The 23,938-nt window shown below is 41.7% G+C and overlaps 1 protein-coding gene across 5 annotated transcripts in view; it reads left to right on the top strand.

Annotated features, from left to right (window-relative positions):
• The window catches only part of EIF4ENIF1 (eukaryotic translation initiation factor 4E nuclear import factor 1), a 45,192-nt gene extending 21,993 nt beyond the window's left edge, over positions 1 to 23,199 (top strand). For 2 of the 5 annotated variants that reach the window (XM_059408882.1, XM_059408883.1), the window contains exons 7-19: positions 2,872 to 3,047; positions 8,732 to 8,867; positions 9,097 to 9,276; positions 9,837 to 10,069; positions 12,752 to 12,823; positions 13,282 to 13,465; positions 14,338 to 14,417; positions 14,937 to 15,079; positions 18,181 to 18,265; positions 19,564 to 19,696; positions 21,159 to 21,503; positions 21,782 to 21,946; positions 22,441 to 23,199. In XM_059408882.1, the coding sequence (XP_059264865.1) occupies positions 2,872 to 3,047; positions 8,732 to 8,867; positions 9,097 to 9,276; positions 9,837 to 10,069; positions 12,752 to 12,823; positions 13,282 to 13,465; positions 14,338 to 14,417; positions 14,937 to 15,079; positions 18,181 to 18,265; positions 19,564 to 19,696; positions 21,159 to 21,503; positions 21,782 to 21,946; positions 22,441 to 22,682 (2,174 nt within the window). In that variant the 3' untranslated portion in view covers positions 22,683 to 23,199. The remainder of the gene's footprint in view (positions 1 to 2,871; positions 3,048 to 8,731; positions 8,868 to 9,096; positions 9,277 to 9,836; positions 10,070 to 12,751; positions 12,824 to 13,281; positions 13,466 to 14,337; positions 14,418 to 14,936; positions 15,080 to 18,180; positions 18,266 to 19,563; positions 19,697 to 21,158; positions 21,504 to 21,781; positions 21,947 to 22,440) is intronic. The other 3 variants (XM_059408884.1, XM_059408886.1, XM_059408885.1) reach the window with 3 other exon arrangements.
• Positions 23,200 to 23,938: the final 739 nt, after the last annotated feature.

The raw sequence follows: 23,938 nt of genomic DNA, 5'->3' as shown, positions 1-23,938 counted from the left end.
ATCTGTACTCTAGCTTTCCATGATTTTTTGTTTGTTTAGAGAGAGTTGGGAGAGGGTGGTGAGGGGCAGAGTAAAAGACAGAAACTCAGGGTTCCCGCTGAACACGGAGCCCGACTCAGGTCTCAGTGTCACAACCCCAAGATTGTGACCTGAGCCAAAATCGGAGTCAACGCTTAACGTGCTGAGCCTCCCAGGCATCCCTCCGCAGAATTATTTTATATAGCTGTTCTCTGCAGGCCTCATAGTGCTGGGAATGTAGCAGTGAGCAAGACAAGTCTATTCCTTGCCTGTTTGATTTTAAGACTGATGTGTAATGAGCAGTTGTTCTAAACAGGGCCCAGTCCTAAGTGATATGTAAATGGTAATAATTGGAACAGTTTGAATATGCATTACACCTGTAACCTGAAAAAAATGTAGAAGTTAGAAATGGACAAAACCCTCCATTGATAGAAAAGAACATTTTAGGAATGGCTGGGTGGCTCAGTCAGTTTAGCATCCAACTCTTGATTTTGGCTTAGGCCTGATCTCAGGGTCGTGAGATTGAACCCGTTTGGGGCTCCATGCTGGGGCATGGAGCCTGCTTAAGATTCTCTTTCTTCCTCTGCCCTTCCCTGCATAGCTCACATGTGCTCTCTCTCAAACAAAACAAAACAAAACAAAAAAACATTTTAAATTGCACTCTCTCTAATGAAGGTATATGGTCCTTCTGAATGTGATAAAACATCCCCCTAGTTCTCTTTCCGAAGTCTTTCCCTTTTGAGTCTGTCATAATAAATGGCCAGTTGTGTTTGTTTGCTAGTGCACATCTCTGCCCACTCATACCCACACTCAGTTGACCCCATCTGCTTTCAAGAGAGCTTGACAATGGCATAAAATTGCGTGAGACACTCTTGCTGCCTGCAAAAGCTATTTATCTGTTAAGAGATATTGCCATATTGACACAAAATAAGAGGGGTAGGAGAAGTATTAAAGTTTCTTTTGTAAATGTATGAGCCAAGTACAGACTATTGTTTCTACTTTTCATCCTTAAGTTGGGACCCAAAACTGCAGCAAAATGTCACTGGTCAGTCCTGAGGGGCGGGCAGGCAGGTTCTGCTGGGTAAAATGGGTCAGGGAGAAGCACTGCTCTAGTGCTCTAGTCTGGGCATTGATTAGGCTGAGTTGGTCATTTTTCTAGGGCTCCCTTTCTTTGTAGAGTGAGGGCAATACCTCCACCAAAGCAGTCATTTTAGTTTAACTGTCAGTCTGGGAGGAACAGTATTTGCTTCTGTTTGGCAGGAAGTGTGTGTCAACCCACTGGAGAGACTGCTGATTGCCTTGCCGGTGGCTTGCTAACTTTCTGTCTCATTGATGGCTTTAGGCCCTCGAGAGCTCGGGGTAGTCCTATGGTAGTCACCCCTATGGAGGAGCAGTGCCACCTTGATACACACGGCTTGGTGTGGAACAGCATTGGTGGCCATCTTAGGTTGAAGCTTCTGCCACTTGGCTGGGATTGAAACTGTGGGTCAGGAAACCACTTAATCCTTCAGTTGGAGTCCCCTGCTTTGCTGGCTAGCTTCTGAAGCATTATTAGAATGAAAGCAGCTGATCGTGTTTAGTGTCTCTTGGTCTGATTAATAACGAGACTGAAGTAACTACTGGGGACTTTTAAGAAGGGATGGGCCCAGGAGGTGGCTTCTTCCCCCCAACCCCCAGGAGGACTTCTATCTGCCATAGATCTTGAAACTATAGGTAGCTCTTACTAGGTGATTCTGCAGACTAGGCCTTTGGGAGTCCTGTTCTTCGGATAAAGTTGAATGTCTTACTTACTTAAAAGAAAAAAAAAATTATCCTAAGGATTTTGCCTTTTCCCATATTCCAGCTAAAACGAAGGTATTAGATTCCTTAAATGTTAACACTTGGTAGCTTCACTTAGACCTTGCCTTCACATCCTAACAACAGCTGAACAATACTTAGTTTTAAATTCGGGACACCTGGGTGGCTCAGTTGGTTAAGCAGCTGCCTTCGGCTCAGGTCATGATCCCAGCGTCCTGGGATCGAGTCCCACATCAGGCTCCTTGCTCCGTGGGGAGACTGCTTCTCCCTCTGACTCTGCCTTCCACTCTGTCTGCCTGTGCTCGCTCTCGCTCACTCTCTCTCTGACAAAGAAATAAATAAAAAATCTTAAAAATAAAAAAAAATTAAATAAAAATAAATAAATAAATTTACTTGGCGCCACAGAGTAAGACAGAACTGAGTAAAGCAGATTACCTCTCTTCAGAGAGCTCGGTCTCCCTAAACAATTATCTCACTAGACAGTGTGATAAGTACTCTGAGAGACAACACAAGAGTTACAGAGAAGGCAGTGAGTGATGTTTCTGGGCATGGTAAAAATGGGTAGGCAGGTCAGGCGTCCCAGAAGAGGTAACATTTGAGCTTCACCTTGAAGGATGAGCTACAACCAACCTGTAGGCATGTGAAAATTGCCCTCACGCTAGGTTCACAGGAACACCTTAGGTTGCCAAACTCTGACTTAAAGTGGTGGTGCAGATACCTGGATGAAGGCAGGGCCAAATTAATGTGGTTCCATTTTTAAGCAGTAAGAGACTTGCAAAACCTATCTTTAAAAAAAAACCTGAAGAATGGGTGGCAGAGTGACCATCATCCTTCCTGCATTGTGTTGGTGTTCTGGCTTGTGAGTAAGGCTTTTTTCTTCTCTAGCTCCCATAGGAAAGGAATGGTTTTACTGTTGCAAATGCTGTATCAGCACACGAGATTTGCCTTTAAAGTTATCCATGGCTCTTTTGCACGTGTGCTGATGGCTGAGGCCACAGATTAAGCCTAGAGCAGTTCACTTGATCAGATCACTTTTTGTCCTGGTTTTGCTTTCAGGCATAGTCGAATGCAATGGAGGAGTGGCCGAAGAGGATGAGGTGGAGGTCATCCTCGCACAGGAGCCTGCTGCTGATCAGGAAGTGCCAAGGGACACCGTCTTGCCTGAGCAGTCCCCAGGAGAATTTGACTTTAATGAGTTCTTTAACCTTGATAAGGTGCCAGGCTTGGCTTCGGTGAGTGTAGCAGCACACTTATAAACAAGATGGAGCAACTATATGGTTAAATTTGACCTGAATATTTAGGATACTCTTTAAAGTATTGTTTTGCTAGATGTTTGGGGGATTTAGGCTTTTATTCATAAATATTATTTGAGTTTTCATGGCTTTGTTTTGAGAGGCCTAGTGGAAATGACCAAGTGAGAATTCTGTACCATTACCTCTTTTTCTAGACTGGCAGCATTAGACTAAGAATTCTTCAGATGTTAAGAACATTGTCTGCTTTTATTTTTAAATAGTTAAGTGTTTGTTATAGACTTGCCGTGGAGGTGGATTTTTATAACTGGTGATTAGCATCATGCTGATGTGTATCCTTGCATAAAGTTGACTAGTTAGGTGGTAACTTTGTGGTGTGATGGTTCTGAAAACCTGGTGAAAGGCACCTTGAAATATTATCAGTGTTGATGTTAAACTGTTGAGGTCCAGTCTTTCTTGTCTTTCAAAGTAGAAACAGTAAGACATCCCAGATCTTCACTTGCTACCGGCCCTTGCTCCTATCGTCTTTGGTCCTTCAGGGATTACTGTAGCTTCACAAATTGGATAAAAGATAGAACTCTGACCTGTGCACACAGAAATGAGTTTCTTCTGTGGTTATTGAAAGAGTGTATAGAATCACCATGAAACAGTTTTTTAAAAAAATTTTATTTGAGGGGCGCCTGGATGGCTCAGTTGGTAGGTGTCTGTCTTCAGTTCTGGTCATTATCCCAGAGTCCTGGGATTCAGCCCCACATCAGGCTCCCTGCTTGGTGGGGATTCTGCTTCTCCCCCTCCTTTCTGCTCATGCTATCTCTCACTAGCTCTCTCAAAGAAATAAAGTATTAAAAAAAAAAAAATTTTTTTTGTTTGAGAGAGAGCTAGAGTAAGCACAAGCAGGGGGAGGGGCAGAGGGACAGAGAAAGGGAGAAAGCTGACTCTCCGCTGAGCAGGTAGCCCAATACAGGGCTCCATCCCAGGACCCTGGGATCATGACCCGAGCTGAAGGCAGATGCTTAACTAGTGGAGCCACCAAGGCACTCCATGAGGAAACAGAATCCTAAAAAACATTTGGAGCACCTGGGTGGCTCCATTGGTTAAGCATCTGACTCTTGATTTTGGCTCAGGTCATGATCTTAGGGTTGTGAGATTGAGCCCTGAATCGGGCTTCATGCTGGGCATGGAACCTGCTTAAGATTCTCTCGCCCTCTGCCCCTCCCCGACCCCCCTCTCTCTCTCTCTCTCTCAAAACCAAAACCCACATTTGCCCCAAAGTGTCTGTATGATCTAGACATCTCATTTATAGCACCAAATACAGCAAATACATTCAACCTGTCCTTTAAAATTGGTGGTTTAATGACTCTACTTCATATCTGTAGTGGCTCCTTGCTTGATTATTGCATGAGTGGAGAGAACTGTGCATGACGGAACAGACAACATTGGCTCTTTTCCTTTGTCATGTGCAGCCCCTGTCCCCAGAAGATGGCCACCCAGAATAGGCAAGCAGACACTGCATAACACTGATAGGTACAGGGTTGCAGGTGAGTTCTAGAGCAGACTTCTGAAGTTCTCCATGATGGGGGTCAAGTTGTATTTCCAGTCCTTGAGGACCATGCTTTCGTATAAAGTACAAAAGTCACAGCAGTGCTCTATTGCTATAAAAGTATCTAAACACTTACTTTGACTTTCTGAACTTCTCTCCATGTGGTCCAAGAGCACACTTGTCTAGAGCACCCTTCAGGAGCTTGTGGAGTTTGGCTCTAAATCAACTGGCAACTGTGTGGCTGATTCTGTTCCTTAAGTTCTAGCAGCGGTTGTAGCTGTAAGTCTCCAGTCAGACACCTCACTTCCAGTCAGCTAGTTGGTAGTAGTCCTTCGGCTCACTGAGCAGAAGCATGGCATTCAGACAGGAGCTTAATTTCCTTGCTGGAAAATTCTTAGCTTTTAAGGGGACATTAGTAGCTTTTTCTTTCCCCCCTTAGATGGAATCTTACTGTAAAAAGTTTTCACCGCAAAAGGTCAAAATTTGTAGGCTTATTCTTAACTCCAGATGTGAACACCTGTAAAACTTAACCCATGCACTTGCACAGAAGAGTTCAAAACTAAACTTTTACTTATAGGTAACATCCATTAGCCTTCACATGTAGTAAGTCATCTAATGCTCATAAACCCTTGTAAATTAGATTACTACTATTTCCATTTTACAGATGAGGAAACAAGCACAGAGGCTGAAGTAACTTGCCCAAAGTCACACATCCAGTAAGTGGTAGACACTGAACTTTGACTCCTAGCAGTTTCAGTTAAGGGTCTTTGTTTTTAATGCCCCACAACTATAATGCCTCTGAAGCATAAAAGGCACTGTGGGAGCTTAACGATATCTTATCTTTTGGCCCTCACCCTCAATCAAAATTTGGCTAAAGCTGAGCAGTAGTTGCTACTAGGCTAGGAATTCTCCATGTTTTTCATAAAGATCCTGCCCATTAAGGTATATATAATATGTTTACTTAAAAACAAAACTGGGATCAGTTAAAAACAAATGCCCTGATTGTGCCATGTAATTCTTTTTTTTTTTTTAAGATTTTATTTATTTATTTGATAGAGAGAGATCACAAGGTAGACGGAGAGGCAGGCAGAGAGAGGTGGGGGGGAAGCAGGCTCCCTGCCGAGCAGAGAGCCCGATGTGGGACTCGATCCCAGGACCCTGATATCATGACCTGAGCCGAAGGCAGTGGCTTAACCCACTGAGCCACCCAGGCGCCCTGTGCCATGTAATTCTAATATTATGCTCAATAAATGACCAATTAGGAAAAATAAGAACTACGTAGGATTTGAGTATCAACTGAGAAATGTTATAAAAAGTGCATGAAATAGTACATGGCACTCAGTAAGCTCCACCGGTGTTAAGTATTAATAGATAAAAACAGAATTATACCTATATTTGTAGGCTATATTTACTGCCATTACAACACATTGGAAGTTGAAAGTCATAAAAAATCTACTCAAACTGAAAATTTGGATCACATGTGCTAGTAATTTCAGTTAAATAATTAAAAATAAGTTTATTTTAGATATGATAGAAGTCTTACTACAGCGCATGACACATAATAGGTGCTTACTTATGTTGAATGAAGAAAAAGAAATTCAGAGTGGAAAGAGTAAACTATTTAGTGATGAACAAGGATCATGACATAGAAGAACCTTAGTGTTATAATCAAAAGTGTACTCAGAAGAAAATGTATATCTTTGTTACAAATCCCAAAAAGCATACTGGAGTGAAAAAATTCAAAATGATAGAAATTTCCATAAAAGTGGAAAGTACTAGAAGAGCATTGATCAGTAAAACCTAGTAATTGTCAAAGAGAAAATATTTTTTATAAAGAGAAAATATTTTACAGTGTCTTTGACAATCAGAATAATATGAATCTTAAGAAATGACTTGTCTAAATGACCTTGTTTGAAAGGCCAGACTAACAGTCATGTTACCTTAAAATGTTACTTAAAGGGATGCCTGGGTGGCTTAGTCGTTAAATAACGCCTGCCTTCAGCTTGGGTGGTGATCCCAAAGATCCTGGGATCAAGCCTAATGTCGGGCTCCTTGCTCTGTGGGAAACCTGCTTTCCCTCCCCCACTCCCCCTGCTTGTGTTTCCTCTCTCACTGTGCCTGTCTCTGTCAAATAAATAGATAAAATCTTTTGTTTTAATGTTGTTAAAAATGCAGGAGTAAAGTTTAAACATGCCAGATTACAGTCCATAGGCTAATCTTGACCAGCTGATGGCTGACAAGAGGGTAACAGAGGATGTCTTGACCAAGAAGTTAGAGCAAGCAGCCTGTACCACCTCTCCATTTCCTGTACCAAGGTTCAGGAAATCTCACTGCTGTTAGATCATCCCTGCTTGCTGTGTGGTAAAAATGACTGACTAGAAAATACTGTTAGGATTCCTTTTGGGCTTAAAATACTTTAGTTTCTTGAAATTGGCATTTCTAATAAATGTGTGTAAGAGTAACTTTTTTTTCTACTTTTTATGTTCTAGCTGTAATAAAACAGCTCTAACAGAAACAAAGTTGATCACTGATCAAAATATGGAAATGAGTTTCTTACTGTCATGGCTTTAAAAAATGTCCAGATACTTCATATTCATGTCCTTTGCTTTTTCATGTTGCTCTTGTGTATCTTCTATTTTCGGATACACTATGATCAGAGGAAATAAGAGGATTAAAATGCAAAGAGATTTTTGGCTACTTGTAAAATTTCACATTCTTTTCAACATTAAAACATTTTTAATGGCTATAGCTTTTAGTTTTAAAATAATTCCTATTTATTCCTAAGGATATCCCTTATATTTTATCCCTTATATTTTAGGTACAATTCTCAATTTTCCACAATGAAACACTTACTTCTTACATGCTTCTCTTCTATTCTAATTATGGCAAAATTCGTACACTTTAAAGTCCGCTAGTCTACAAGTGAGTGATTGAAACTGAATAATACTCCAGAAAACAGGAGTACCACAAATAATAACTTAGCATCATGAATTAAAATCTCTCATTCTTGTGTTCAAGAGAAGTATTTCATGGCTTAGCTTGGGTACATTATGAGAAAATTCTTCTAGATGAGAATAAAATAAGAAATCCAAACTGTTGTCGCTTTATTTTGACTGGAAATTGTGGGTTCCTGTCTTTAGATAAAACAGTGTCACTGCTTTGCCATCCTCATGCTAGTTTGGGGGAAAACCTGTTTTTGCTTTGTTATTGGTATAGAAACGAAAGTTGATGCCTTTCAAGGTATGCCTCATTTTTTGGATTGACATTTGCTTTACCTTGTCTTTTCTAAATATGGATAAGAAAGAACACTGCATAAATGCCAGTTTGGATATTTAACTGGACTTAGGATAGAATAGAATTAAAATATTTTTAATGCGTCAATCTAGTTTTTAAGGATTGATAATGGAAATTACTGTTACAAAACAGTGTTGAGAAATTATATCTGATTGTAGCACATCAATTATTCTTGTTAACTGAACAAACTACTGCAGCTGGATTTCAAAGAAAACAAAACTTGCAAACTCCCTATTAAGTTCAAACATACTAGAAATCCGTTAAAAGTTCATCTTTTACTTTCTGACACTTTGTAAACTTAGACTGGAATTATGATCTCTACGAGCTCTACTTCTTAGCTTCTGAAATTGTCACCATTGAATTTTATGATCTTCATAAAAGAAACAAAGTTGAAGTTTGAAGCAAGGGCTTTCTTTCATCATCTCTCCATCCTTGATATTTAGTTGAAGGCCACCCAGCAGCTTGGCAATGGAATGCTTTACTGTGGTGCTGATTTTGATTTTGAAACTGTCCTCTGAGATTATTAAGTAGATCATGAATTTTCTACAGAGGCAAAGGATAGAAAACCAGAACATATTCTGTGACACAGAGGTTTTTCATTGTATGATCAGAAAGTACATGGTCAGTAATGCCTACCTTTGGGTTACTCAGAAATGACTCTGGAGGGGAAGAAAAATTAAAGATGTTGAAAATCATAAATTCTGAGGGTGTCTACCTTCAGGTCAGCAACATCAAAGGAAGTTTCAAAGTAAGTGAACTTTTTAAAAAATTTGAACCTTGTTGTTCTTTTCACCTAGAAACCATTATTTTAGCTCCTTGTCTTTCTTTTTAGATGATAGAAGATGTTTTGGGAGAAGGGTCAGTCTCCGCCAGTCGGTTCAGTAGGTGGTTCTCTAACCCAAGCCGGTCAGGAAGCCGATCCAGCAGTCTTGGGTCAACACCACATGAAGAACTGGAGAGACTAGCAGGTAAAATGGCTTCAGATTCTGACTTTTAATGTGGTTTTGAGCCTTTTTTGACATGGTTCATTCTGTCTTCGTTAGGGTACAGTAGGGTTAAAGAGTCTCTGGGTACTTAAACAAAACAAAACAATACAAAAAACCTTCAATTTGTGCCCCTTTTAATAACTGTTGAAGATCTGTTTCTGTGCTTTATTGGAACCAGTTGATTAATGAATATCTTTACTTGCAATATTAGGTCTGGAACAAGCCATCCTCTCTCCTGGGCAGAACTCGGGGAATTATTTTGCTCCTATCCCACTGGAAGACCATGCTGAAAATAAAGTGGATATTTTAGAAATGCTACAGAAAGCCAAAGTGGATTTAAAACCTCTTCTTTCCAGTCTTTCTGCAAATAAAGAAAAACTTAAGGAGAGCTGTAAGTGTTTATTAGAGTCTCCTTTACGCATTGAAAAAGTGTGGATCTCAGTCTTAGGGCACTTGGTTCTAACATACTGCTGTTTCATCAAAAGTCAAATAGCGAGTGGTTTTTATTTAATGTATTTCAAAATTTTTATCAAACAGTACCACCTTCTTGAGAAGCTATTAGTTGGTGGTTCATGGGCTTTTCCTCCAAGTCGTCCTCCTCACCTGGAGTTTGATTATTATACTCCTGTTAATGCTGTAGTCCTCCTGGGGATACGTTGGCAGCTTCTTACACCTTTGCCTCAGTCTGCCATGTTCTTGCTTAGGTTATGCACCCTCAATATAGACCTTAGTTTTATGCCGTCTTCCTAAGTACAGAATTATGGCCTTATTTCCACTGAGCAGCCATGATTTTAAGTCTTCAGTTTGTTTGTTTTTGGTATCAACCTTTTCTGACCTCAGTTCAACTGTGAAATAAATTATTATTTTCACATTGACCATCATGGTTGCCAAAGAGCATTCCCAACACATATACCCTGGCTTGGCTTGATCTGGATTTTCTGAATCTTTCAGCTCATTCAGGAGTTGTGCTGTCAGTGGAAGAGGTAGAAGCGGGGCTCAAAGGCTTGAAGGTTGACCAGCCAGTGAAGAATTCGACTCCCTTCATGGCAGAACACTTAGAGGAGACCCTGAATGCTGTAACCAGTAATCGACAGCTCAAGAAAGATGGAGATATGACTGCATTCAACAAACTAGTGAGCACCATGAAGGCAAGTGGGACTTTGCCTTCTCAGCCCAAAGTCAGCGTAAGTATTTGGCACAAACCCCAGCCTTTTCTGCTTTTCCCTTTCTATTCCATTTCCCACTATAATAAATGGACTTAAAAAATGGTATTCTGAGTAAGTTGGAAGTTCTTTAATAGTCATTTGGTCCTTGATGCTTTTGTGTGTTCTTTAATTATCACTGTGCTATTTGTTACTAGAAAAAGAAGGCTTGTGGCTAATCTGTATGTTTTATGGGTGACAGTGTAACAATTAAAAGTTTTGGATATAACTTTAAGTGACTGCTAAAAAAGAAAGGGGGGGTGGAAAAAATATTTTTTGGATGCACTCCAGAGTTTTTTTTGTTTATTCAGCTACTTAAGCCAAAATATCTCACCACCTTTTTATAGTAGAGTCTTTTCTTTTCACATATTTTAATCACCCCTGTATACCTGGAATTACCTGCTTTCTTGATTAGGCAGTTGGCTGTTGTACATATCATTTGTAAAATATCCAAGATGGATTTTTCAAGACCATTGCATTCTGTCAACTTACTAAATAGAAAAAGCTGTGACTCGTAAAAACGTTTTGGGGCACGAATTTGGGTTGTGCGTGTCTTGACTGTAGGTCAATAAATGCAGGTGCATAGCGCATACTGGCCTTTGTCATAACACATTAGTGGTGGCTCTCCGCCATGACCTGTGTGTTAGTATTGCTGTCCCTTGATAATAAAGGTGATACAGGATGCCAGACAAACCTGAATAATAAAAACATAAACATAGATTTCTTCTTGTTGCTCAGTTGCAGCAAATTTATTTAATTGTATTTTGCCTCTTGTTTTCTCCTGACATCTTTCTAGGAACTACAAGTTGGTCATGATATCAGTAGTTTTTCATGATTCACTATGCCTTGTACCAAGGGAAGGAAACTGGTGTTTTTTTATCTGACCAGAAGCTGGCAGTAGATTCCAACAGAGGTGCCGTTATTCCTCGCCTTATCGCCAGGACTGACTCTACCTCTGAAAGGAGGCATCTCAGGCAGACTTATTTCTTTGAATCTGACCACACCATGCCAATTATAGGGGAATGTTTCTCTTAAACCGCTGTCATAATAAATTACTTAAGAGTTGAATTATTAGATATACATCTTTTCGAATGAGGACTAGATTAAAAGATTACAAACTGTCCTTTCTTCCTGTTCATTTGGGTCTTAGTGATTGGACCCAAGCTATGTATAAGCACCCAGTCTTGTAAGTAGCTTCTTTTAGTGTGAATGAGTTAAAAAGTGGGAGCAGGGGGATTCAGTAGATTACCTGATGTTTTAAACATTTTGTTTCAGATATGAGGCTAGGGCTTGATATTGATGTAGTTGGCCCTGTGTTGTATGAGGGTAACTGGTTTGATGTTGAGGTTTCGGTGCTCAGAAATATATCTGGACAAGGGCGGAAGCTTCAGACACCTGTGTAAAGGGATGGATAATATAATTCAAGTTGCTACACAAAAAGTAGCACTAACCTAGGAAAGAAAGCAACAAGGAAAGTAATATAATAAGCACACCAGGTATTATCTCAAAATATTGCTTAATTTGCATGTTTTCAAGTTATGGTCTATTCCAAAATCAAGGCTTCAATTACTATGGCTGTATGTGTGATGTATACTACTACTGATCTGCCGCCATCTTTTAGCTTCAATCTAAACTCCATTTCAAACTGAATATAGAGGCTCTGTCTTCCAAATATAGTAAGCCACACGTGTAGTGTAAAGTTGCCCTTTTTGTTAGATGGAATTAAATGACTCTCGAGATCTCTTACTAAAAGCATCTACAGTTAGGGATACCTGAATGGCTCAGTTGTTTGAGCATCTGACTCTTGATCTCAGAGTCCTGGGTTCTGGCCCGGAGTTGGGCTCCACGCTAGATACAGAGCCTACTTTGTGGGGGGTGGGGGGGGTGGGGGGGTGGAAGGCAGTCCCAATTCTAAAACCAACAATAAAAGACTGGGCTATCTTTGGGCTCTTGTCACACCTTTGCAGCTTCACCTAGTAGTAGAGGGAAGCTGTACCAGAGAAAGCACTTCAGGCAAAGCTAAATGGGCACAAGAATGTCCTGAAGTGCAGGTGATGATGTCAGTGGGATAACTGCTGCTTCATTGAAAGAACAAAGAGTGGAGGGTCTGAATTTTATCCTGTATATGAGAGCCATTTTGAAACAGCTCATTTAAAAATAAATCTAAAATTTCCTGATATGTGAAACTCTGAAATATAACAATTCCAGCCAAACTTTCATGTTGTTTACTAGGTTTTTTAAAACTACTGATCTGTGATCTATAAATCTTGTTTCAAAGATACTGGGTAGCAAAGGTTGCCTTGAAAATTAAAATCTATAAATTACGGCTTCTTACAAAGTGCTCCTCTATTTCACCATATTCTTTCTCCCTTCTTTTGGTCAGTGTTAAAACAGTGAAATGCACTAGGGTTTTCTCAGGGAGGAAACACCATCTGAGAATCTCTGAGTGGACTTTGCATGTACATGTGAAGATTCTTTCCATTTCCAGATCTTTGGGACTATGTAATGAGCAAGTGGATCTAAGTTAGTTTTCTGTGCCTTAGATGTCATTCTGCTTAAGTGCTAACTCCCTGGGGAGTTTTTAATGCTTTCTTGTGGTCCCCAATGAACATATAAGTTAAGTGTGTAAGAAGGTTAAAACCAGTTTTCCTTTGACTTTTTTAGCGAAACCTTGAAAGCCATTTGATGTCCCCTGCTGAGATTCCAGGCCAGCCTGTCCCTAAGAACATCCTGCAGGTACTTCACCATCTTATACCAAGATAAGAAGTCCTGAACACTAGTCCCTTGAACCGGTTTTGTGTAGTGGTCCAGCTTTGGGCCTTAGAGAAGGATCCATGTGGCCTGGCAATCAAGGATACAGTGTTGCTACCTGACATAGTTCCGTGTTGCTTTTAATCTCATTGCGGGGTGGGGAGGTGGTTGAAAATGACAAAGTAAGCCCTTGATTTCCAGCTTACAGGTTTGCAATTTCTATGGAAATTGGAAGTATCTAACACCTATATTTGTGCACTAATTTAAAGCAAATGTTGCTAGCTGCACAGTGACAGAAATGTGTTGCATGTACACGTGCCAAGTCCTTCAATGGAGCATGAGGGAGATTCATCGTTGGCTTCCAAAAATTAATCCATAATTCACAGCCTCAGACTAGGAAGAAGAATGAAGTTTGTTCACAAGGATGACTTTTTTTGCCTTAGGAACTTCTGGGTCCGCCAGTTCAGAGACCTGCTTCTTCCAATCTTCTGAGTGGCCTTATGGGGAGTTTGGAGCCTACAACATCTTTACTGGGGCAAAGAGCACCCTCTCCTCCCTTGTCACAGGTGTTTCAGACACGAGCAGCCTCGGCAGACTACCTTCGTCCTAGAATACCATCACCAATTGGTAAATCCTTTGTGCATAGATGTCTGCCCATTCTCCCCCAGCCTCTCACAAAGGTTATACTTGTTCCCTGGAACTTGCAAAGTCTTCATGGGCATCCCTGAAGAGTTTACAAAGAAATAAGTGAATTTATTATGCCTTTTGAGGGGGATGGTGAGGCACAAAATTAGAAGATAATTTTTCTGGCTGCCCTTCTAGATAAATACACTCATAGTTTTTTCTCTTAAAACTGATCAAAATTGTATAAATTGGATCCAGCTTTTTAGTCTTATTCCTTCTTTTGGGAATTCAAAGAAGTTAATTTGATTTTTCCTTGTTAGAGTAGAAGTCAGGGGTAGTGGATCTCCACCAACTTAATGAAGTTGGTACATAATCAACTGTGAGGTCTTGTGGCTAAAAGCTGTCTTAACATGAGTGTTGCACAAAATCTTAGTGTTCATTCACGCTGGACCACTTCAGGCTGCTGCCAGTCATACCTTGAGAGTAAGTTTTTGTCCTATTCTTCCCCAGTTAGTTAGATAGAATAGAAAGAGTATAAGCCTCAAGGCCCTGGACTCTACTTACCAGCTGGCTCAGTGATAATGAGCCAAATCACTGACTAGAAAAGCACTTCTTTCTCAGGTAGAGGTCTCAGCTCTGAAAGGGACAATGCTGACAGCTTAGTGGGGTAGATGAATATACCAGCAGTTTGGGTCATTAAGTGCTCTGATTAGGGTCCACATAGCCCAGTGTGGAGGCATAGAAGAACAGGGACATGACCAGCACAGGACTTGCCTGAAAGAGATGGCGTTAAACAAGCAGCCATGTGCAGTCGTGCTGATACTTCTCTCGTGGCTGTGTGCTCTCTTGACACTGGTACACAACTCTCCCATCAGGTTTCACACCAGGACCACAGCAGCTACTCGGAGATCCATTCCAAGGCATGCGCAAGCCCATGAGCCCCGTCACGGCCCAGGTCTGTCTGAGCTTTTTCTCTAAGTTGCTTGCTTGCTTTTCAACCTTATTATTGACTGTGGGATGGAGAATCATTGCAATGCTTAGAAGTGGTTTTGAACTACAATTTGAGCTCAGTAAAGGCTAGAAGATTGGTGAACAATTATAGTCATACTTCATTAAAATCCTGTTCAGGGGTGCCTGGGTGGCTCAGTGGGTTAAGCCTCTGCCTTCGGCTCAGGTCATGATCTCAGGGTCCTGGGATGAAGCCCCACGTTAGGCTCTCTGCTCAGTGGGGAGCCTGCTTCCCCCTCTCTCTGCCTCCTCTCTACCTACTTGTGATCTCTATCAAATAAATAAATCTTTAAAAAATAAAAAATAAAGTCCTGTTCAGAGGATGGCAGCACAGTTTAGTCAGGTTTGCAGTGCCCCCTTTCAGCTGCTGCTTAAACATACCTTTCTGAAAGTGAAGAGAGCCTCCATAGAAAGTACATGGATTATCCTCATTTTTCTGCTGATCTTCCTCTACCACCTTGTTCAGCAGATGAGCCAGCTAGAATTGCAACAGGCAGCTTTGGAGGGGCTGGCCCTGCCACATGACCTTGCAGTGCAGGCAGCCAACTTCTACCAGCCTGGTTTTGGCAAACCACAGGTGGACAGAACCAGAGATGGATTCAGAAACAGGTAAGTTTACTAACTAATCCTACCTTTGTGGGAATTTGCAAATCACTTTTCCACAGATAAGCAATTAGTTATCCACAGTGAAATTCTGTGGTACACACTGATAGGTTTGTACAATATATAGTGAGAATTCCATCTCCAGATATGCTGTAGAGGAAGTGAAATGATAGAATTCTGCAGGGGCATAGGCTTTTCATTCTACACAATTTTATATTCTTGATTTAAAGGAATCATTTTTACAAATGTAGTTAGTGGGCACAGCTCTTACTTGTTGTTACAAGATGATGAAAAGTAAAACTCCCCCTAGCTTCCTCCCCTACAGAGTCCTTGTTGAGTTACCAAACTGTCCTTTGATACAGGTTTGCTGATCCATTATTTGTGGTCAGAGGTAATGGGTTTGTTGACCAAATCTATAAACAAGTGATTACTGATTTCAGTCTCCTCCTGTTTCTTCCAATAATTGCAATAAGTAGCAATATGAACAATAAATTAGGGAAAAGGGGCAGCAATACCATTCTTTTTTGTTATAAAATAAAACAGAAAACTGCACTAAACAAATGTGTAGCTTATTACAAGATAGACTCCTTTGTTAGCTGCTACCCAGAAGCTCACTATGTGTCTTCTCCCGGTAATACCTCTTCCCTCTCTGATTCCATCCAGCCTTTAAATGTAAATACCAAGGTGCCTGGCTGGCTCAGTCAGAAGAGCTTGCAAACTCTTGATTTCCAAGTTATAAGTAAGCGCCCCACGTTGGGTGTACAGATTACTTAAAAAAATAAATAAATAAACTTTTAAAAAAGTAAATACTTTAATTTTTTCAGTTTTATCACCAATATTTTTATCCCTGAACGTTAGGTCCTGCCCATACAGCATATTTGGTAGGGAAAAAGTACTTATATTTTGGGGCGCCTGGGTGGCCCAGTGGGTTAAGCCTCTGCCTTCGGCTCAGGTCATGATCCCAGAGTCCTGGGATCAAGCCCCACATCGGTCTCTCTGCTCCGCGGGGAACCCGCTTCCCTCTCTCATTCTCTGCCTGCCTCTCTGCCTACTTGTGATCTCTGACTGTCAAATAAATAAATAAAATCTTTAAAAAAAAAAAAAAGGTACTTATATTTTTATGTGATTCTTAAAATTGTCGTATCAGTGTCTCGTTGTCTTGCTTCAGCTGGTTTTATATGTTGACACTTCCAGAAAACATTGAAACCAGTAAGCACCCTGTATTCTTACATAAGTACTCTATCTATACATAGTAGCCCTCAGCCTAAACAGAGAGCTCAGGACTGGTCTACTGAGCCCCTCACTGTATTTCTCTCTTTAACGTAGTTTCTCATTAACTCATTGACTTGATTTATTGACCTTGAAAGCACTTTTGATATCCAGAACTTTATGTGCTTTTGGTAACAACCCTGTGAGGGAGATGGTATAAATAACTGCATTTTACAGATACAGAAACTTAGATTTTTTTTTTAAATTTTTTTTTTTAAGATTTTATTTATTTGTCAGAGAGAGCGAGCACAGGCAGACAGAATGGCAGGCAGAGTCAGAGGGAGAAGCAGGCTCCCTGCTGAGCAAGGAGCCCGATGCGGGACCCGATCCCAGGACATTGGGATCATGACCTGAGCCGAAAGCAGCTGTTTAACCAACTGAGCCACTCAGGCGTCCCAAGATTTTTTTTTTTTTTAAATGCAAGTTCCTCAAAACTAATAAGTAGACCTAAGTCATTGTCCACAGAGCCTTCATGTTGTTCGAATCAAATGTCAGTCTCTCAGGCCCTCCCTGAACACCCTGTATACACTTGTGTCCCCCAAAAGACTTTATTTTTTTTTATTGTACTTACCACCTTCTGAGTTGTTTTTGTTTTTGTCTATCTTTCTCCCCATAGTAACCCCTTTACCCTACAACCAAAAGAATGTAATGAGGCCAGAGATTTTTTTTTTTTTGTCTGTTTCATTTATTGCTGTTATCTCCCACATGTCAGCCCAGTGTCTAGCACATAGCGGATGCTCAAGTATGTTCATCAGAAGGAATAAATGATAGGTGTGCAGAACCACCAGGCTTGGGGTTTTCCCCCGATCACTCCAGAGTACTACCGATCTGTTTCTCCCTCATTGTCATGCTCAGATTCACAGTGTGAGCAGTGCGTCAGACTGGAAAGAAGCCATGGGTTTAGGAGTCTTCTCTGTTTATGATTCAGGAACTCCCAGAATCACTAAGGCTTTGGCCCTCATGGTACAAGGTCTGATAGCTGAAGTGAGTGAAACTCTCATTAGCCACGGAGCTCATATAATTCATTCTTCTCTCAGCCTTTGTATATCTTCATCAGTTGTTTCCTGTTTTCTCCAAGTGAAGGGAGAATGAGTAGAATGGGAGTAAAGGGAAGTCTCTTCTTTTAAACTTTGGGAGGCCTGGGATCAGCCTTGTCTGTGGACCAGGAGTAATGGGGGATGCTGCATGTTCCTGGGTCTTGAGATAGCTGAAACTCTTTGTGCTCTGATTTGAAGCAGTGTCTTACATAGCAGCAGTTCTACACCAGGCCTTGTGCTCGTCAGTATTGCTCCCTACTCTCAGGAGCACAGCCTGGCCCACAGAATGAAGACTCACTCATAAGCTGCCCCACTGACATAACCTACAAATAAACTATACACCAGTCCTGGATAACCCTACATTCCCAAGGCCTTGTACCTGATCCTTTTGCTTGAATTGTTGTTCTCCATGTTACAGCTTTCTCATTGATCACACTCAGTTTAATGCAGCTCCTTCCCAAAGTCTTTCCAGTAGGAGTATTGTGTCACTTCTTCTCTACTTCCTATTCCATTTCACTTTACTGTTATCTAATATCTACGTGCCTTAGTTTGCCCTCATTAGTGGCTCCCCACTAGACAAGAAGAATTCTTGCAAGGCCCAGAACCATGTTTAATCTTTTGTCTTCCTTCAGAACTTAGCATGTGGTTTTGCATATGTTAGGCACTTAATAAATGCTTGGAAAGTTGAAATGGATGAGGGAAATGGGATATCCAAGTCCTGCTGGTCTTGAGTATTCTTTGGTTTTAGGATTTGGAGTTCAAGCAGCTTGAAGCTCATATTGATACTTGGTTTGTTCACAGGCAACAGCGAGTGACCAAGTCACCAGCACCCGTGCACCGAGGAAATTCCTCTTCCCCTGCCCCTGCTGCCTCCATCACAAGCATGGTCAGTGACCTCTGCTTTTGTAAATGACGTGAAGGCTTCTCCATTTGTGCTTATATAGTATCACTGTGTACCCCAAAATATCCTTAAGTGCCTTCATAGGAATAACTGGCTTACTAGTCTGTCATACCTGCTTATTTATTTGATCTTCCCCTTTCAGGATGCAGTCTTAACTCTTAGGGTTCTAGTGAAGCCCCTACATTGGGGAAGGTATGTTCCAGCAGATGGAGGAGTATGGACTAAAACATACCAAATGATACAATACGTTCAAACAAATGAACAGTTGGGAGTAGGGAGTAGAGGATGATAGGGTGAAAGATAGGAGGTGAGATGGATGGAGTGAATGGGTTGGATCATGGGGAATCCAGTGAAACAAGTTGGGGACTTCACGATTCAGGTCTGTGATATGAATTAAAGCTAGGACAAAGGAGTTTGCTTATTTGTGTTGTTAAATCTAGTTTTACAACTGACTCATTCATATATTAGCTTTTCTTTTTCTTTAAGTTTTATCCCCCAGAAACTTCTATCACCATCAAAGCTGATAGAGAAGGGGAAAAACTGTTACTCTGCTTCTGGACCCCAAGTGGGTCTTTGCACAAGCACTGTGAAGACAGGGTCTAGAAGGGGTTCTCTGTTCATAATTCATGCCCTGTCCCCTGCCATCAAGGAGTTAGGGTTAATGAGAAAAGGCACATGCACAATAAAATGATCAAAGTTAAAATGGATATTGAAGAGATGGGAACAAATGAACCCAAAAGGTGAATCCTAAGGGGTGAGGAGACTGTTAACACAACTGTGAATTTTCTGGTAGCCAAGTTAAGACGCGAGATGTTAAGAGTAGAGAAAAATTTAGGTTTTGAGGTTGTCTTTGAACTTCCCCAGCTGGTAAAGCTCTTGCTCTAGGGTATACTTCTGGCCATGTACTTCCCTGTTCTCAGCCTAATCCCAGGCGAGGGAGATGGTTGAAGCTGGGCTACCATAGTTAGGCCTCTATCACCACAGACACAGACAGGTGGATAGGTTGAAGCTCCGTGCTTTAACTATGTTTGTGCTAGAGCTAAATCTAGGTTTTGATGAAAATGCGATGTGAGCAAGGGATGGTGCACTTGGGGTACCACCTGTCTGGTCCATCCTGTTTCTCTTCCTCCAGCAGCTACACACCAGAAGGTTGGAGTTGGTCTCTGCCACGAGTAGCTAATAAGGGGACTGGCTCTTCAGCTTGTTGAGCAGCTTGACCAGTTAAGCCTGGCTTGATTAGGAAAGACATTTAGAGAACACGCTAATACTGTTTTTCTCTGCAGCTTTCTCCTTCCTTCACCCCTACCTCAGTGATTCGTAAAATGTATGAGAGCAAAGAGAAAAGCAAGGAGGAGCCAGCATCTGGAAAAGCAGCTCTTGGTGACAGTAAAGACGACACTCAGAAGGCCAGTGAAGGTAATGCAGAGCTCTTGAGTATGTACTGCCCAAGAAAGTATGTGATGGAGCACAGGGTTGAGTGCTCACCAGCTGGTCTGATTCTCAGCAAATCCCTACACAAAACTCCTGCCTGCTTTGGACCATAGTTCGGTGTCTGACAGTGGGGAAAAGCACTGTACCAGTTCACAATTACTTAGGCATCTGAAATTCTGACCAACCTAATAGTGGTATGAGTGCTAGTATGAGGAAGAGTGAGTATTCGTTTAGAATCATTTTTTAAGATCTTTATTTATTTGAGAGAGAGAGAGAGCATGAACTTGTGGGAGGAGCAAAGGAAGAAGCAGACTCCCTGCTGAGTAGGGAGCTGGATGCAGGGCTCCATCCTGGGATTCTAGGATCATGACCTGAGCCACCCAGGTGCCCCTAGTTTCGAATGCTATTGAGGCTTCAAAGTTGAATTATTAGTACATGTATTTGGCAGATTAATGTGGTACAACCCATTTTACTTCTGAAGTGTTCTCTCTAGTCTATGGAGACTAAGTGTCCAATATAATCCAGGAATGGATGAAGCATAAGGTGTGGAGAGCCTTTTAGAAGTATGTAGAAAGGGTGCCTGAGTGGTTTAGTCGGCTAACCATCTGACTCTTGATTCTGGCTCAGGTCATGCCCTGAGGGTCATGAGATGGAGCCCCAGCTGTGTGCTCAGCTCGAAGTCCGCTTGAGATTCTGCCTCTCCCGCTGATTGATTGTGTGCAACGCTCTTTGACTTGCTCACTAAATAAATAAAATCTTAAAAAAAAGGGGGGGGTATAAAGAAAATGTTGCACAGTTGGGACTGTCAAGGATGTGGTGAAATAGATTCTAGTTAGTTAGGTTTACACAAGTCTACAGTATTGATTTGAAAGCTTTTTGCCTGTGAGAAAGCTTCTGGGAAAAAGGAAATCCTATTGGTTCTACTAAAAGGCAGTTCAGATTCCTTCACTAGACTCTAATTTCTGTTGTGATGGATTTGTATAATTTTACTTTCATTTGATTTCCCCCTTAGGCTAAAAAAAAAAAAGCATGTTAATCGTTAATCCCAAGCACTTAACTAGTACTAATTCCCACATGGATCTGAACCACAGCCATATGGGCAGGCTGAGCAAGGTGCCTGTCTGGTTGAGACAACCAGACCTCAACCCAGCTTCACTTGCCCATAGCTGTTCCTGGGTTTGGGAGGATTATAAGAAAAATAAACTCTGTTCCAGCAAGGTATTTGGAGACTAGCAGTCCTGGGGTGTAGTTCCAGCTCTGTTCCTAACTACTCCTGTTACCTTGACTAGGCCTACTCATGAGGTTTTTATGATACAGTCCTCTAAATCTGTTGAGGGGATCAATTAAGGACTGTAAACCTTCTAAGAAATGAGATTTGCTGGATCGTTGGGAAGGCCACGTTTGGGTGAAGTTTGCCAATACCAAAATATTCTCTGGGTCCTTACAGAGAACTTGCTGTCATCGAACAGTGTGTCCAGTGCTGATCGGGATTCTTCTCCCACTACAAATCCCAAACTTTCAACGTTGCAGCGGTCTTCATGTTCTACCCCACTGTCTCAGACTAACCGTTACACCAAAGAGCAAGATTATCGACCTAAAGCAACTGGGAGAAAAACACCTACCTTGGCATCCCCAGTTCCAGGAACACCTTTTCTCCGCCCTGTCCACCAAGTTCCCCTTGTCCCCCATGTCCCGATCGTGCGGCCTGCTCACCAGCTTCACCCAGGGTTGGTCCAAAGGATGCTGGCCCAGGGAGTACACCCACAGCATCTTCCAAGTTTGCTCCAAGCTGGTGAGTTTCTGACCTTGCATGACAGCAGTTGCCAGAACTGATAAAGTATTACAGTTTTGAGAGGTTTTTTTTTTTTTTTAAATCCCTAGAAAAATGTTGGTAGATTTTTCCATCTAACTGGTGGGTAGTGGGTCCAATCCAAACTATCCCTTAGTCTACTGAAAAATGAAGAAGCTAGCTTAAGCATTGCTCACTGTTCAACTTGTACTTCAGCAAAGCTTGAAAACTTCCAGGCAGATTACATCTTACCAGTTTTTTTTTCCGCCCCTGCCCAACAGGTGTACTTCCTCCTGGGATGGACCTGACTCATTTACAGGGATTATCTGGCCCAATCTTGGGTCAGCCCTTTTATCCTTTACCTGCAGCTAGTCACCCTCTCCTGAACCCTCGCCCTGGGACACCTCTGCATCTGGCAATGATGCAGCAGCAGCTACAGCGCTCAGGTAGGCTCAGCTTTGGGCCAGGGCAGCTAGGAATGGCCTGAGTAGGATTCAAGCTTTTGGACCAGTTTCCAGTGAGGGGATGAATTATGTGATTCATTCTTTAACTTATCCTAGCAAGAGTAGGATAAGGGGATAACCAGAGAATAGGATGAAGTAAACCAACCTCTGTGGGATTTGGAACTCCTATTCCCATAGACAGTGAGAGAACAGACTATGCTTTGGCCTTTTTTTGGTCCTCTGCCTCTTAAAGAGAGGAGGCTGACAGGTTTAGCATGGAGACTCTCCAGAGCAAATGCCCTCTCACCAGCTAAGGTTAGTACTTCTGTGATAGGGCTGCTTGTTATGGGCAGTAGTGGTCATGTCATTTATGATGGCTTCTGCTTTCCAAGGTGCGGTCTTCTGGCATTTTTAAGGATTTGAGGGAGGCAAGGCCTGATACAGAACTATGTTCCCCTACATGCTCTGAATGATAACCTTCTTTCTTATCCCCATAGTTCTTCATCCTCCAGGCTCTGGTTCCCAGGCAGCAGCGGTCAGCGTTCAGACAACCCCTCAGAATGTGCCCACCAGGTCAGGCCTGCCCCACGTGCACTCCCAGCTAGAGCATCGCCCCAGCCAGAGGAGCAGCTCCCCCGTGGGCCTCGCCAAATGGTTTGGCTCAGATGTGCTACAGCAGCCCCTGCCCTCCATGCCTGCCAAAGTCATCAGTGTAGATGAATTGGAGTATCGTCAATGAACAGGGCAGGCAGACTCACCTGTGCCTGGACCTATGGTGGCACCTTGATGGCACCTTGATTAGGACTCTGCTTCCTCATTGCGGGTTGGTTTATGGAGTTTTACTTTGGAGCACTCTGTGAAGCTATTTAGGGAAGCCCAGGCACCTGGTGTGGTCTGCATTGAGGGAAGGATCTTAACCAATCGAATGGAGCCTACATGGTCTGAATACAGGATGCACATTGTTGTCAATCCTGGAAGTAGTCTTTTTTTGTAAGATATGTGAATGAAGTGTTGGTGTCTTCACCAAGAGGTGGCACCTAAGGGTTCTGAGGAAATAAATGTATAGACCCTATGTACAGACTTGTGTATAAACAACTTTTGTATATACATATAGGATAGCTTTTTTGAACTTATACAGCTGTACATAAAAGTAGCTGATATTAGTTAAGCCTGTGTCAACAATTTGATTTTTTCCACTTGTACATTTGGGACTTTTTCTTTTGGTTGATTAAAGTTGCATATGCTAAGTGTGTGAATGAAGTGAATGACGTTGTGTTCTTTCTGAATTCATTCCTTCTCATTTACAGCCAGCTAACCTGTAAGGTTCGGTAGGTTCCCCAAGGGAAATTATCTGAAGTTTAATTTTTCTTAAAATTCAGAATTAAACTCTTTATCTCATTTAGAAGGAAGAGGCACTGGCCATCTTTTTTGAACCTTAAAGACCCTAATGGGCCAGCTGGAATGACCCTATAGGAAACCTTGCAGTTAACACCAGATTATAATGTGTCCAGTCTTCAATTAAAACCACCCAGTGAAAACAATGTATTGGGTAATCATGTGTATGGTAGTTTCTCCCAAACAAATCCATGTTTACTTGGGCAAAAGTGAATAGTCTGTCAGCATCCTGTTCTCCAGCTCATAAGCCCCCTATAAAAGAATAGGACCAGAGAGTTCTCACTCAATCTATTAATTAGTCTTTTTCATATGAAACTGCCCTAAAGACTGTGTCAACAGACTTTGTGCTTTGTGTCTCATTCCTCAGCTCATAATTATTTTCATTATTTACCTTAACTGTATGCACAGCATTAGAAAACAGAATACTTTAGCTATGGTCTTGAGCCCCCTTTCCTGACTGAAGGTTTTTCAGTCCTACTCTCTGAAGTGGTAACTTTCATTTCTCAAACTCGAATCCATTTGCCCTAGTTCTCAATACTTGTCCATGGAGGGCCGTCAACACTACTCTGACTTCATGCCAGAGGGTCAAATAATGAGGTA

Source organism: Mustela nigripes, chromosome 8, assembly GCF_022355385.1.
Source record: "Mustela nigripes isolate SB6536 chromosome 8, MUSNIG.SB6536, whole genome shotgun sequence".
Taxonomy (NCBI): Eukaryota; Metazoa; Chordata; class Mammalia; order Carnivora; family Mustelidae; genus Mustela; species Mustela nigripes.
Note: the sequence above shows the minus strand (reverse complement) of the source record. Positions and strands in the feature narration are given on the sequence as shown.